The sequence below is a fragment of the Silurus aristotelis genome (assembly GCF_946808225.1).
Source record: "Silurus aristotelis genome assembly, chromosome: 11".
Lineage (NCBI taxonomy): Eukaryota > Metazoa > Chordata > Actinopteri > Siluriformes > Siluridae > Silurus > Silurus aristotelis.
Window position 1 is genome coordinate 3120911 of NC_139584.1, and position 14847 is coordinate 3135757.

General features: G+C 39.0%; 2 protein-coding genes across 3 annotated transcripts in view; one reads left to right on the forward strand and one right to left on the reverse strand.

The window, feature by feature from the left end:
• The first annotated feature begins 1781 nt into the window (after positions 1-1781).
• lhfpl4b (LHFPL tetraspan subfamily member 4b) lies at positions 1782-9758 on the forward strand. Of its 2 annotated transcripts, none has more exons than XR_014535839.1 (5): positions 1782-1996; positions 4429-4880; positions 6395-6628; positions 6740-6828; positions 8337-9758. XR_014535839.1 is itself a non-coding variant. In XM_083555075.1 (5 exons), the coding sequence occupies exons 2-4, from the start codon at positions 4451-4453 to the stop codon at positions 6763-6765; spliced, it is 690 nt and encodes a 229-aa protein (XP_083411201.1). In that variant the 5' UTR covers positions 1808-1996; positions 4429-4450; the 3' UTR covers positions 6766-6789; positions 8337-9758. The 2 variants fall into 2 exon arrangements, 1 of the variants encoding a protein (XP_083411201.1); XM_083555075.1 differs by having other exon boundaries at positions 1808-1996; positions 6740-6789.
• pcsk1nl (proprotein convertase subtilisin/kexin type 1 inhibitor, like) overlaps positions 8993-14847 on the reverse strand; it is a 12273-nt gene continuing 6418 nt past the window's right edge. Inside the window, exons 2-3 of the mRNA XM_083555056.1 lie at positions 13317-13786; positions 8993-12372 (exon numbers count right to left, since the gene is read on the reverse strand). Coding sequence (XP_083411182.1) covers positions 11985-12372; positions 13317-13786 — 858 coding nt within the window. The 3' untranslated portion in view covers positions 8993-11984. The remainder of the gene's footprint in view (positions 12373-13316; positions 13787-14847) is intronic.

Genomic DNA, 14847 nt, shown 5'->3' on the forward strand with positions numbered 1-14847 from the left:
AAACCATGTTTGTTATGTCAAGATACTGAGGAAAACAAAAAAGAAAGTAAAAATGATAATGCATGGCTTCTTAGGACTTTTTCAATTGAAATACATTACTGTGCAAAAGTTGTAAAAAAGAGTTCGCTTTCAAAAATGTATCGATTAACAGAATGGAAAGTAAATGAACAGGAGGAAAATCTGAATCAGATCATTATTTTGTGCGACCAGACTTCCATTCAGAAATCCATTTAGTTTACTTTCACACACTTCGTTCATTTGGACAAACAGCAAAACACTTGTTCTTTAGTATAAAAAGCCATATATCAAATGTTTAAACTGAGGAAATGTATCATTTTAAGGGAGGAAAAAAAAAAAAAAAAGGTCATTTTGAATTTGATTGCTGCAACACGTCTCAAAAAGTTGGGACAAGACCATGTTTACCACTGTGTAGCATCACGTCTTCTGTCCGTATACATCTGAGAACTGAGGAGACCAGTTGCTGAAGTTTTGGTAGAGGAATGTTGTCTTATACAAATCTGATACACGATTTGATACACGAGCTGCTCAACAGTTCTGGGTGTTCTTTGTTGTGTTTTTCGTTTCATGATGCACCAAATGGTGAAAGGTCAAGAATGCAGGCAGCCATGTTCAGCACCCAGACTTTTCTAATACAAAGTCATGCTCTGGTACTAGATGCAGTGTGCATTGTCTTGCTTAAATAAGCAATACTTTCTCTAAAAAAAAGACAAAGGTGAAAGCATTTGTTGCTGTAAAACCAGTATAAATACTGTTCAATATTGATGGAGACTGTCCAAATGTGCAAGCTGCCCATTCCACAGGCTCTAATGCACCATCATACCATCAGAGATGCAGTTTTTTGAGCTGAGCTCTTATAACAAGCCCGATGGTCCCTCTCCTCTTTAGGGCGAATCAACTCTGCATGAAAGTATGGATACAGAAAAAATGGCATCAGGTGCTCTGGACTGATCTGAAAATCTGATGTCGAACTCTGCGATACTTTAGTGTAGGTAAAGACAAGTTGTTTATCGTAGGGCTGAAGAACGGTACAATAATGAGTGTCTTGCAGGCAACAGGGAAGTACGGTGGAGGTTCCTTGGAAAGTTGCATTTTTAAGCTGCATTTAGTCCCCATTTGCTGTTATAATAACCTTAATAATAATAAAAGGGTGTAGTAAAGTCAGGTACGGATGAAGGTGAGGTGAGGAGACCTGGGGTGCAGTCATGTTTCCAGTTCATCCCAAAGGTGTTCAATAGTGTTGGAGCTCTATAGCAGGAGATCTTCCACTTCAATCCATGGAAAGCAGATCTTCATTGAGTGATTTGTGAACAGGTTTGGGTTTCCAAGTTTGACTGAAAGGAACATTTCATGCTGGCACAACCAAAGTCATATAAAATTGTGTGCTTTCATCTTTGTGGTAACTGGAGAAAAAAAACATTTACGGTGTCCCAATGTCTGGAAAATTGAAGGAGTAAGGAGATATGAAAAAAAGGTCTACATGACTGTTTGACTGCAGGAGCAACATTAAAAAGGTTTTGGTTTAATATCATGATTTACATCCTGTTCTGTTGTTTTCTTTTCTATTTTCTCCTTTTCCTTCCTAGCGTATGCTAACACTCCTCTTGTCTTCTCTTTATTTCTCTGAGCAGGAGAGCATCAGGTGCTCTGTTTTTCTCTGCCACCCTCTTCCCTCTATCACTCTTTCGTTCATCCTCATCACCCCTCCCTCTGTACGTTTTGAAGGAACATCGCTTTCTATTGGTGTTGGCCTGCTGTTAATGTTGTGCATCATAGCCACGGTTACCCTACAAGGAGGAGGAGAGACTCTCTCTCTCTCTCTCTCTCTCTCTCTCTCTCTCTCCCTCTCTCTCCTCCCTCGTCTCACTCCCTCACTTGCCGACAATGCGTCTCTCTGTAATTGGATTTTGATGTGGGTTTTTTTCGCTTCCTGCTGAAGGACACAGTGTCGCAGACGGCCAGCCTGAGGAGAAGAGAGGTGATCTCTATCATCCCATGCTCTCATCTCGTTCTCATCTACTCATTCGTCTTGGCATGCAGATCCTGCTTGTTTTTTTGTCCAGTTTCCATTAATGTGAGCATCATTACCATCATCTCTTTCACCATAGCCGTGTCTGAGAACATCCTCATGAGTCCCAACGTGTCAGTAAGACCCTGCTGGTCTGTTGTTTTCACTGCATCGTTCCATGCTGTGATGACTGGATTCTCTGAAAGATTCTCCTGAAGCTGACTGTTTTCAGCATAGAACAGCCTTCCAGCTCAATGATACACTAAATATAAACACTGCAGCTTTGTGATTTTCTCAGGACATGTATAATCTGCTTTCTTCTTATACCCCTGTTTGAACTCTGAGATGATCTATAACTGAAATGGTGTTAATCGCATGTAGCAATATACGTATACAATTATTACGCATGACATGGCAATTAAATCAGTCTCCCGGTTTGTTTAATTTCAGGATTCTGTGTAAAATTGTTCTGGCCCAGAAATGAGCTCTGTCTTCAGCTGACACCACAAATCTCAACAAATAATATATATTTTTAATGTAAGTGTGGAAACACCTAGTCTTTGATGGTTTTTGAGAGACACATGCACAAGGTTTCCTTTTGTTTCTATGCAAAAAAACAAAAAAAACAATTGTAAATAAGAATTGGACAGTGAATAAGTGAAAGAAAGTTTTGTGAAGTCCAAATGTGACATTTCTGTCTCTAACAGACAAGAGAAGATGATAGCAGACTGCTTCACCACCACAGTCAAACAAGGACTTCGAAGCTTAATGCTTAACGTTTTTTATTTGGAGACAGTAAAAGGAATCCTGAACCAACATGGCTACCATTCCTAGACTGCGGCTCATTGAAACCAACTTCACCAACCTGCTCAGTCGCCGCACCTCAATCCTATTGAACTGCTCTGGGATGAACTGGATCGTAAAGAAATCTCCAACTAGTGAAGAACATCTTGGGCAAGTTTTTATAAGAGGCACGGCAAAGTATTTCTGCTGAATTTTTGTAGAAACGAACTGTCCAGTGGAACTGTTCTTCATGCTGAGGGAAGATTTTTTTTTTATATAAACAAAGTGGAACATCTGGACATTTATAGATTTGTTTGGTCAAAGTGAATCTTCAGAAGGTTACATGGTTGAGTTTAATGCATAGAAACAAAAAACATGTATGTGTGTCTCAAAAAACAGAACAGAAAGTGTTTCCAAACTTTTCACAGAGACTGTAGACTGCATAAACGCTAATAAGTAAAAGAATTTAATAAAAAATCAGAACCCTGACCAATGTTTTTCACATTACTGAAAAACAAGTGCTGCATTGAAACTGTATTTGTTGGGTATTACACTGAAACTCAATTATTTTGTAATGAAGTGACATTTTGTTGTTGGTAAATATTTTTGTGAAAAAACACAAGCAATGGAAATATGTAAATATATTTCGGTATTTAACACCCACATATTAATATTCGGTCAAGCCAGCTGTTGCTGAAATTAGTTATACATATACAGCATTTGGCAGATGCCCTTATACAGAGTGACTTACAGTTACCTCAGTGTTATACAGCTGAGCAACTGAGGTGTTAAAGGCTCTAAATATATTATTTCTTTCATTTTTCCTAGTTTTAGTTGATTAGTTTTTATTATTTAGTTGATTGTATATATATATATAATATACCGAACAGACATAACATTATGACATTATAACATTATGAGCAGTAAAGTGAAGAACACTGATGATCTCTTCATCATGGCACCTGTTAGTGTGTGGATTTATTTATTAGGCAGCAAGTGAACAGTTTGTCCTCAAAGTTGATGTTAGAAGCAGGAAAAATGGGCGAGCATAAGGATTTGAGTGAGTTTGACAAATTGGGACATCTAGACGTCTGGATCAGAGCGTCTCCAAAACTATAGCTCTTGTGAGATGTTCCTGGTCTGCAGTGGTCAGAATCTATCAAAAGTGCTCCAAGGAAGGAACAGTGGTGAACAGGGTCGTGTGCGGGCGAGGCTCGTTGATGCATGTGAGGAGCGAAGGCTGGTCCGTGTGGTCGGATCCAACAGATGAGCTCCTGTAGCTCAAACTGCTGTAGAAGTTAACACTGTTAATGATGTTAAAGATCAACAATAGATGAAATATTGGGTCCAAACACCAAAACTATAACCATAACCAAAGATTTGTCATTATTTCTTTGCATTATGGAATTAAAAATTAATTTCCAGCACAATTTGATAATGCAGTTGATGCAGATGAATTAAATGGAGGTCTGGAACAAAATGTAGCAGTGCTGATTTCTAGCGGGACGGTTAGTGATCATTAGTTTAATCACAAATTTCATGCAATGCTGCAAAACACATTCAGTCTAAATCACGTGGGAAACAAAAACTGAATTTAAAGTATGCTGTATTGTATTCAGGTTTGTTTTCGCAGCAGTCATTATGCAGCCCCATGCGGCGGAGGTGGCCCGCCTTTATCAGACCGAGTTCGTCCGGAGTGCACGGGCTATGGGCGTCCTGTGGGCCATTTGCACGCTCTGCTTTGCAGTCATCGAGGTGGTTATTCTTGTCCAGCCGTCCTGGGTGGGCACGCGTGAGCTCCGTTACCCGGCCAGCAGTGTGGGTGGAAAGATGCCACCTCAGACTGGTACGCTGGGCCTGTTCGAGGTGTGTGTGGAGTCAGACTGGCCAGTTCCAGAGTGCACAGGCTCCCTACATACACTGACCCCGATTCCAGCCTTCCAGTCACCGGCTGTACTGGTGTGCATCTCACTTACCATGGTGTGGGTCAGCGTTGGATGTCTGTGTTTGTTTCGCTTCTGCAATGCCGCAACCGTGTATAAGATCTGCGCCTGGCTACAGCTCACTGCTGGTAAGAGTTTCAACTTTCTGATTATCCCATTCCACATTTACCCCCCATTTGCTATTATAATGACCTACAAGCTGAGAAGATCTTCCACTAGATTTAGTGGAGATTTGTGCTAAATCAGCTACAAGGGTGTAAGTAAAGTCAGGTAGTGATGTAAGGTGAGGTGAGGTGACGAGCCAGGGTGAAAAATCCATCCCAAAGGTGTTCAATAGGGTTGGGGCTCTATAGCAGTAGATCTTCCACTCCAAACATTGTAAAGCAGATCTCTATTAAGCTGGTTTTGTGCACAGTGGTATTATCAAGCTGGAACAGGTTTGGGTCTCCTAGTTCAAAGGGAGAAATCCTATACAATTGTGTGTGTCTACAACTTTACCAGTTTGGAGAAGAAACAGATGTGGCTGGAATAGTCAGGTGTCCCAATATTTTTGTTGATAATATTAGATTAGAACATAAATTTGAAACGAATACATTTATTCCGAACGAGCCAAACCGAACGAACGAGAAAAACTTCCTCAGACTGTATGAGAAAGAATCCGTCACTGAAACAAATAAGCGTTTAAATATAAGAAATAAATGCACGATTTAAGAAATTAAAGTCATTAGAAACAAGTCAAACGATCCGCCAGTGCAGTAAAATAATGACACTTTTCTTGAAACAAGAAAACATATCTAGACTTTAGAAAAGAAAAAAATGTCAATGTTAAAATAAGCGTTTAAACACGTATCAATCGTACTTTTGTTTTTCTTTATGTGCGTGAAAAGACCTTAAAACCAGAGCTACTAAACAACGAACTCAACAGAATTGTCCTCATTATATATTCTGTCTTAAAATGAGAAGCGTTTCAACTAAAAACAAGATCACTATTAAAATAAAGACGACGCACACATCCGTATCGTCAACAAATATTTATTCAAATGAAGTCTTGTAACGCACCGTGGTTACAACGCAAAAACAAAGCAAAACCGTTACCGCTTCTCAAAATGCTTAAACTTATTGCAACTTTATTGAATGTATTTTGTCTTGTTCAACAATGAAAACTAAAATCAAACCACAGAACAACTTATTGCCATAATTACTTTGTATAAAGAACAAAAGTTACAGAAAAATAAACGTTAAAATACTGGATAATGTTCCGAGTGTGGCGACTTGATACTGTAGAATTGTTATCAGGTTAAATTATTGTGTTGGCGTTGACATAAAACAAGCATTTTTCTAATAAATAATACTAATGAACAAGTCCTGTGTGTGATTATTAGATTTTTCTTTTGGTGGGCAGCTAAAATAAGGTGCTAAAATAAGTACGTAAGAAAAAAAAGTTTTTGCTCATACATAGTATTTTATTCATAAAATGCCTAGTAGTAAGATTTGTCCTTAGGTGACACCATGTAACTAAGACGTTCATCACTGTTTTATCATTTTTCTGAGGTAACCATCTGACCACGGATGGAGACTTGAGTGCAAAACTGGCCAAAATTATTTGAAGGTTACGTTTATATGCTACATCTCTGCGTTGCAGGTTTCTGTCTGGCACTAGCCTGCGTGCTCTTCCCAGATTCGTGGGATTGTGCTGAGATGCGTGCCCTGTGTGGAGACAGTGTTGAGAGTTTCTCTGCAGGGAACTGCAGCATACACTGGGCCTACGTACTGGCCATGCTGGGGGTGCTGGACGCCGGCATCCTCGCCACGCTCGCCTTCGTCCTGGGCAACCGCCAGGATGCGCTGCTCCCAGATGACGCCAAGGATGGTGACGGTAAACCATTTATCAAACTTCATTCGATACGAGTTAAAATGATATTATAGAACTACATATGTTATATTGATACATTTAGACCAAAGACAGCTTCTGTTCTGTGTTCCTCAGTTACTGGGTTGTTACTGGAAGCATAGCTTGGTGATGGAAGGATACCACAGGTACGGACGTTACGATGAAGCATGCCGACAATTTATCAGGTACAACTACACTATATGGATAAAAACACATGGACATCTGAGCATAAGATCCGTCTATGTTTTTGGAACATCTAATTCCACATTTGCTTTTATAATAACCTCCACTCTTCTGGGAAGATGTTCCACTCGATTTTATGTGAGATTTGCTTATTCAGTAACAAGGGTGTTATTGAAGTCAGGTGTCCCAATACTTTTTGCCCATATGGTGTATAATGTATTTTCACATGATTTCCATGTTTTTTTTTTTTCTTTTTCTTTCTTTTCTTTGCAATTTTTTATTTTTTTTTAATTCAATTTTGTGTTTTTCACCGTTTATTTTTATTTGGTATTTTTCTGCCTCATTAATTTTCACATAAGATTTTTCAAATGATTCATTTATTTGTATTTTTTTCCAATGATTATTAGTTTTTCACATAGTTTACACATTTTTTTTTTTACAACAGAATTTTTTCATTTGTTTCATTATCTCTTATTTTTATTGTAATTGGTTTCAATTGAAAAAAATCTAAAATATGTTTTCATTTCCTTTTCCAAATAATTTGTTTATTTTAACATGCGATTGTTAATGAGCCATGCAAGATTTATGTATTTTTTTTTACCAGATTTTTCAGATGATTTTTTTCCAAGGTTCATTTATGCGCCACATGCTGTTATTTTCCCCAATGATTCATTTTCACGTGTGATTTCCACGCACGGTTCATTTTCACACGTGATTACAGTACATGGTTTATTTCCACGTGTGATTTCCCCACACGACTTCATCACATGATTCATTTTCGCACATGAATTTGGTTTTACATGCAATTTCCCCACACAATTTGTTTATTTAACTTTTTTTTTCTCTCATTTATTTTCATATGATTTTCATCCTCACCTCATAGAATTTCACACATTTGGTTAAAAAATGTTTAAGATTCATTCATTCGACATGCTTTCAGTTATTTATTCCCTCACATTATTCATTTTTACACGTGTATCTTTTACTTTAATTGATTATTTTTGATGTTAAAAAAAAATTATAATTCCTACACGATTTTTATATTAATGATAATTTATATGTTCTAAATGATTTATTTATTTTTACATATTTTTTTTGCCATTATTCGTTTTTTCCACATAATTTTTCAAAATTTTTTAATCTGTGTTTTCTGCACTATTCATTTCTTTTCACGTTTTTCTTTTCTTTAACTCATCGCATCGTTCATGTTCTGACTGCAGCTCGTCTAATGGTGTAAATAATCCGTGATCCCACTTTGACTCCGTCAATGTACAAAAAGACCACAATTAAGACTTGCCATTGATTTTTCACTCTGGTAGCAACCTATAGAAACCCCTTACATCCAAAACTGTATACTGAGAGACCTCTATGGCAGGGGTCTCTGATAAAAGCTCCTCTGGCTGCTCTGGTTTAAGTAATGTGTTCTGTGATATGTTTCCTCACATTCTTTAATCTTTCTTTTGAAAATCCCTTTCATGTGGGACTGAATTTCTCCATCCTTCATCTGAAGTTGGTGGGGGAAAAAAACAACGTGAGAACAACTTCTTCCTCCTCGTCTTCCACTTCCTCCTCTCCCACAGCATGACATCATCTCCCTGACACTTACATAAAAACACCGCATAGAAACTAGAGTCGGTCACCTAGCAACCGGAACCAACGACTTCTCCAGCTGTAGGTGGAGGCAGGGAAATAAGAGGACACTCGTTTTTCATTCTTTGTCACCTCGTGAGAAGCGGAAGGATGTCGTCGTAGATAGTCATCAAAGTGATTTTCATATTGTCTTGTTTCAAGAGCATCAAATGTGTTCTCTGTTCCCTGTTTGGTTCCACTGCGTGGTGTGGTGTGGATTGTAGGGTTCTTCACAGGGCCGTTAGTCTGCAACATTTATTCTAAATATCCCACATCAAGCAAAACCAACAATTAGGCCTCAGTGAAAGCAGAACTCTGGACCAGATTTTTTTTTTTCTCTCAAATTGGACCTTGAATGATTCATGATTTAGTATTTTTTTTTTATTATTATTATAGAATAACAGGATCTTATATACGTAAGATGATTTACTGAATTTTCCTCTATCTTTGGGAATGAAACCAGGAACCGCATGCGTTATTATTCCCGGTGTTTATTACACATGACTTAAGCAACAAATTTTGAGCTGAGACACGAGATTGACATCAACATCAATTTTTTATTGATTATTATAACGTGACATTTTTTCTCTTTTTTATTTCACAATCCCACCTGCAACTTACAGATGCATAAGATTGATAAGATTTCACAAGCACACAGACGGAGAAACAAACAAACAAAAAAGCATAAAATACAATTATGATTTAAGACACGGTTTCTTGCACGTATTCTCAGATAGAGAGAGAGTAATAAAGAACAGGAACTCCAAAAAAAAGGACAGGCGACGTGTCAAACACAGAATTGTATTTGAGAACGGGTTTGTCAACACGTTTATGTACTATAGCCACAGGCAAAGCGGGGTGGGGGTGGTTGGGGGTGGCAGGGGCGGGTTGGCAGAGCTACACCCAATGACGTCCACGGCGAAGATGGACAGACTGGGTTTCAGTAATACACGCAGGTCAAACGCTGTCCGAACACCAGATCAGAAAGAACCGACACAGTGCTCAGTTAACGCCTGAAGTTCAGCTGGACCTGAAAAGTTAACTTGGAATATAGGTGTGTGCTTCACTGCCAACATCTGAGGTCTTACCACAATGGATCTGCTCTTTTTTGAATTTCTCAATAACTGAGATCAATTTAAGATTGAAATGTGAAACAACATTCTCAGTAGTCCTACAGGTTTTTTTTATTCACTGTAAAACCCAGAAAATCTTTTCTGGTGTGAACGTTGGTGTTAAATCATGATCTTCTACTACTGCATTCAAATATCTGACAGTTCCATCAATAAAGAGTTATCCGTGAAAATGTTGGTCTTAGTGTTTTTTTGTTAAATTAAAATTTACTCATATCTGTAAGATAAATAGATAAGCCCAGTTAACATTGGGGAAACTGGTGGATCTTAATCCTGTTTGGATTTATTTTTTTTTTTTATCCAATGATCTGCTCAATCCAGTTCTCATTATCTAACACTGGGTGATGTTCTCTTTGGTGCAACTAAGAAAAATTTGGATAAAGCTCACATCCTAGTTCAATGATAAATCACAATAAACAATTTAATATTATTAGTGTTTTCAGTTCCTCAGTGATTAACAATGTAATATTTTCCATAAAGTTCAATTCCTAATTCCAGACTCTTTACCAGATTTCCATTGGGAAACATTAAAGTGTTCAGCACACCAGTTGCTCTTGATAGACAGCCAAGTAATCACAGTCATAAGCAGCTAATACAAATATACATGCTGGGAAAGTGGTGGTTTAACGGTTCTTGGTTTATACTCTGGGATGCTAATCAACAGGTTGTGAGTTCAAACCCTGGTATCATGAAGCTGCCACTGTGTGGTTCTTGAGCAAGATCTATACCCATCTCTGCTTCATCTACAGTATCATAGCTGACAGTGCACTCCGACCCCACATTGTGTAACATGCAAAGTTTAAGTTTACTAGTACCTATGACAATATAGTCTTTTATTTTTTTGGAATCTGGGAAGCTATTTCCAAAATCTGAACTGTTTCTTATTTGCTTCCTGGTTGATATTTTGGATGAGACTCTTAAACTGTGACACATTGCACATTTCACAAAGAAAAACAAGCATGTAAGAACACTACATTGGTAGCATTTGCCTCATTAGCCAGTTCCACTAGCTGCAAAGCCAGACTTTCATGACCCAGACCAAGCGATTCAACTGTTTTGGTTGAATCCAAAGTATCTTACAAGTGACACAAGATGCCAAACGGTGCTAGTTTTGCTAGCTTTGTTAGCTTAGCAATGCATTTTACACTTACTTTGACGACATTTGACAGATATAATGATTCAGAGTAACTTTATCTCATTTATACAAGTGAGCAGATGATGGTTAAAAGCCCAGCAGTGGCAGCTTGGTTGTTTGAGGATTTGAACTCATCCGATCAGAAGTACATCTTAACCTATAAGCTATGATGTTGGGATTTGAACTTGGTGTTTTTGATCAAGTCGCCCAGTGCTTTAGCCATTTAACCATTGCTGCCTCAAGCTATGGGGTTAAGGTGACTAAAAATTTGACATTTGGGTCCTTTATATGTTGAAATATACCAAACTGAGGCAAAAACGGAAATTTGCAGAAGACTGGACTTGCTAACTGACTCCTTGAGCTAATTAGGTTTCACTTTGCCAACTTTGGTTGGGTTGTAAAAATGCAATGCGAAATATTTATGGGAAATAAACGTATTGGTCAAAAGTAAGTTAGCATATACAAGCCAAAGACATTGATGGCAATGGCACAAATGGGACAATCTTTCAATTTTGTACCCAGATGTTTCTCTTCAAAGCTATAATGCCTAATTTCTGGCATCTAAATTGGGATTCGATTTAGCTGCTGCCATTAAAAAAAATATTTGGGCTTAATACAGAGGGAAGTATGGGTTGTTACTCATTTTCTGTGAGAAAAATTCTTTGAGAGACTTTGAGTTAATATCTTTAAAGAGTTTCTTAAAAAATAATTCCTCTCATGCTAGAAGTGTAGCATCATTAAACCCCAGTAACCTTAGACTGGGAAGTCAAGTCCTTTTTAGAAAGTATAAGGTGCTAATCTGATAATGTGTCCACTGTGAAAATGATGGCCAATGTTTAATATTTGACAAGTGAAAGTGAAGTGAAAGTTTAAGGATATAATGTTTACTGTGGTTGTTTAGATGAAGGAAACTATAAGTGAAGGATCATTTAATCGTGAGGAAATCAAATGAGGTCAATACTAATAACTCCTCCTAGGACAGACAGGTTGCCAAATGCAGCGCATCTACTGCAACTTCATAAGTAAAAAATAAATAAAAAATCAGTTTTGCGTATATGCATTAGCATGTTGACCAGATAATTGAACGTGTTTACGGTTTTATTATAACGCAGAAGCAGATACATTGATTCGCCAGACATAAGCAGTTAACAGTGAGTTCTTGAACATATCTGCCTTCAAGTGAACTGTTGCAATCTTTCGGTCTTCCTGTTTTTCTTTTTTTTCATTCTCTCTCTTTCTCTCTCTCTATATATATATATATATCTCACTTTCTCAGGTACTGGATGATGTGCTGAGCAATGAGCTCGGGGTCATAGGTCACCGAGCGGCGTTTGCGGCTGTGCTTCGCGGGTGGAGGCAGGTCGGTGTCAATGCGCTTCATTCTCTGCAGGCCAGCATGAGGCGACTGGTTGTTTTGATCGCCAAAATCGTCTTGGTCTTCATCGCCCACTCGTTTCACCCGCAGGAGAGAGGCCTCGGTATCGGCAGGGGTGGCGGGGGCGGAGTCTAGGGAGCGCCTAGCTCGTCTCAGAGGCGCCGCTCTGTCACGTCCGATGCTGGCTTCTGCCGCGACTTCCCACTTACCTCGCCGGTTGGATGGGTTCAGCTGGTTCTCGGACGCCAGATTTGAGATTACCTTCTCCACCAGGTACCTGGGGAAAGCAATAGGGATGGGGGTGAGGATGCAAATGTTGGTTGCACGTGTAAAGTCAAAGTTTCAAACGTCTGTTTTTGCAGGGTTCTGGATGGGTAATACCCTAAATATTTAAAAAGAAACCTCATGTTCTATGTCTCATTCTTGTTCCAGCGGATAATCTCAACAGAACTACTGCTGTCATTGTAAACATTGTCCTTTGCTAAGGTCTCATTCACATCTCACATCACCCCCCCCCCCCTTTAACAAAATGCTCACTTCTACAGTATTCGCAGAAGAATGATCTAGAACCACAATGTTTGGTGTCAGATGGGCTCATTTTTTAGTTTGGTTCCTCTCAAGGTTTCTTCCTTAGGAATGTTCATCTCAGGAAGATTATACAGTTGCAAAATAATGATCTATAACCCAAATGTTTGGTGTCAGATGGGCTCAAATTTTAGTCTGGTTCCTCTCAAGGTTTCTTTCTTAGAAATGGTCATCTCAGGAGGTTTTTTCTAATGATAATCACCTCTGGTTTGTTTCTTACGGTCATTAAAATCTGCATGTAGAAATGGAGCTTGACTTAAATAAAAGTGAATTGAGTTGAACTATGCACCTCTTATAGTTATTGATGGAAATTGAGGTAATAACTGGCCCAAAGGGACTACTATCTCAGCAGCAGCATTACATTTTTACTGCATTATTGCTTCTCAGAGAGGGAGAAGTTGTTGTGTTTTCTGTCCAACAGTTTAATTTACGCTTTTTTGATCCAATGGAAAATGCCCCATTTCCTCCACCAGCACTCTTTATTTTACATCCCAGTCACCATTCAGCCATTGGTAGGATTGAAAGTGTTTTACCCAGAGGAAGCTGATTGGTTCCCAGTAACAAACCATTTTATAATACATAAAAAAATAATTGTTAGTATGGAAACGCTGATATATTATAAGGTGTTTTTCTCACCTGAGCACTTCCTGGTCTCGGTCCTGGCCCGCCTGAATCATCCTCTCCTGCCTGTAGCGATTGAGCAGAGCCTCGGTGAGCTGTGGGTCCATCATAGCCTGAGGTTTTGGCCTGCTCACTGTCTGCTCTGTCTCATCATAGTCTGGAGGGTATGATTCCTGGAAGTCTCCTTCCACCTGCTCTTCTTCATCCTCAGGTCTCGCCTGGCCGTTATTCTCTGCCTCGCTTATCAGGCGCAGTATTCCTGCCAGGTAGGCTGCCTCCTGCTCCTGCCTCTGGTCGTTCTCCAGGCGATGCAGGGCGTGGCCCAGCCCCTGTGCTCTTAAGGCCTCTGGCTGGTAGTAGAGATCGTTGCTCCGCCCATTGAAGCCAGAGGGAGGATATGACATCATCTGAGCCTCGTAAGGCAATGCATCACGCAGGTCATGACGCAGACGTGCAGCTCCGCCAACATGCATAGCCGAGAGAGGCTGGCACAGAGGAGAGAGAGAGAGAGAGAGAGAGAGAGAGAGAGAGAGAGAGAGAGAGAAATTAAATTGTACTTCTATTAAATTGTCTTTATTTCTTTCTGTTTTGTTTGTTATTTTCTTTCTTTTCTTATTTCCTCTCCTATTTTTATTTTATTTTTTATTTATTTTTTATTGTTTGTCACTTATTTGTTTGTTTGTTTCCTTCTTTCTTTCTTTCTTTCTTTCTTTCTTTCTTTCTTTCTTTCTTTCTTTCTTTCTTTCTTTCTTTCTTTCTTCTCCTATTAAATGTCTTTCTTTCTTTCTTTCTTTCTTTCTTTCTTTCTTTCTTTCTTTCTTTCTTTCTTTCTTTCTTTCTTTCTTTCTTTCTTTCTTTCCTTCTTTCTATTTTATTTGCTTGTTAGTTAGTTAGTTTCCTTCCTTCCTTTCTTCCTTCCTTCCTTCCTTCCTTCCTTCCTTCCTTCCTTTCTTACACACACACACACACACACACACACACACACACACACACACACACACACACACACACATACATACACACAGTGCTTAAATGGCTTTGTACTGAATGAGGAGCTGAAGCATTGATGGAGAGGGGAGGAGGAGGAGGAGGAGGAGGAGGAGGAGGAGGAAGAGGAGGAGGATGCAGCTCTGAGCCTGAGCTTCGGATCTCTTTATGAGTGTCGGCTTTCAGGATGGAAATTCATTCACCGAAAGCGACAGTCTTATTGACAGTCTTATTATCCTGAAGCACGTAAACCACAGGATTTCCTCAGCTGCATTTCATTACAGAATATTTTATTCAAAGTGTCCATTATACTGTACAATTATATGCAGAAGACGATTTAAAGGGTGAAGGCAGGAGTCAAAGAGAAAAAAGAGAAGGAAGATAAAAACTTTTCTTTCAGATTCTTTCATTATATGAGATTTATTAAAGTTTACAGTCTGGCAGAACATCACTCCTGAGGGTCACGAGCCCCAGGCTGATTGCACCCCACTATCTATCCCACAGATCTCCTCAAATACAGGTTTATAGAATCCAGACACCACATCATTTCCACCACACT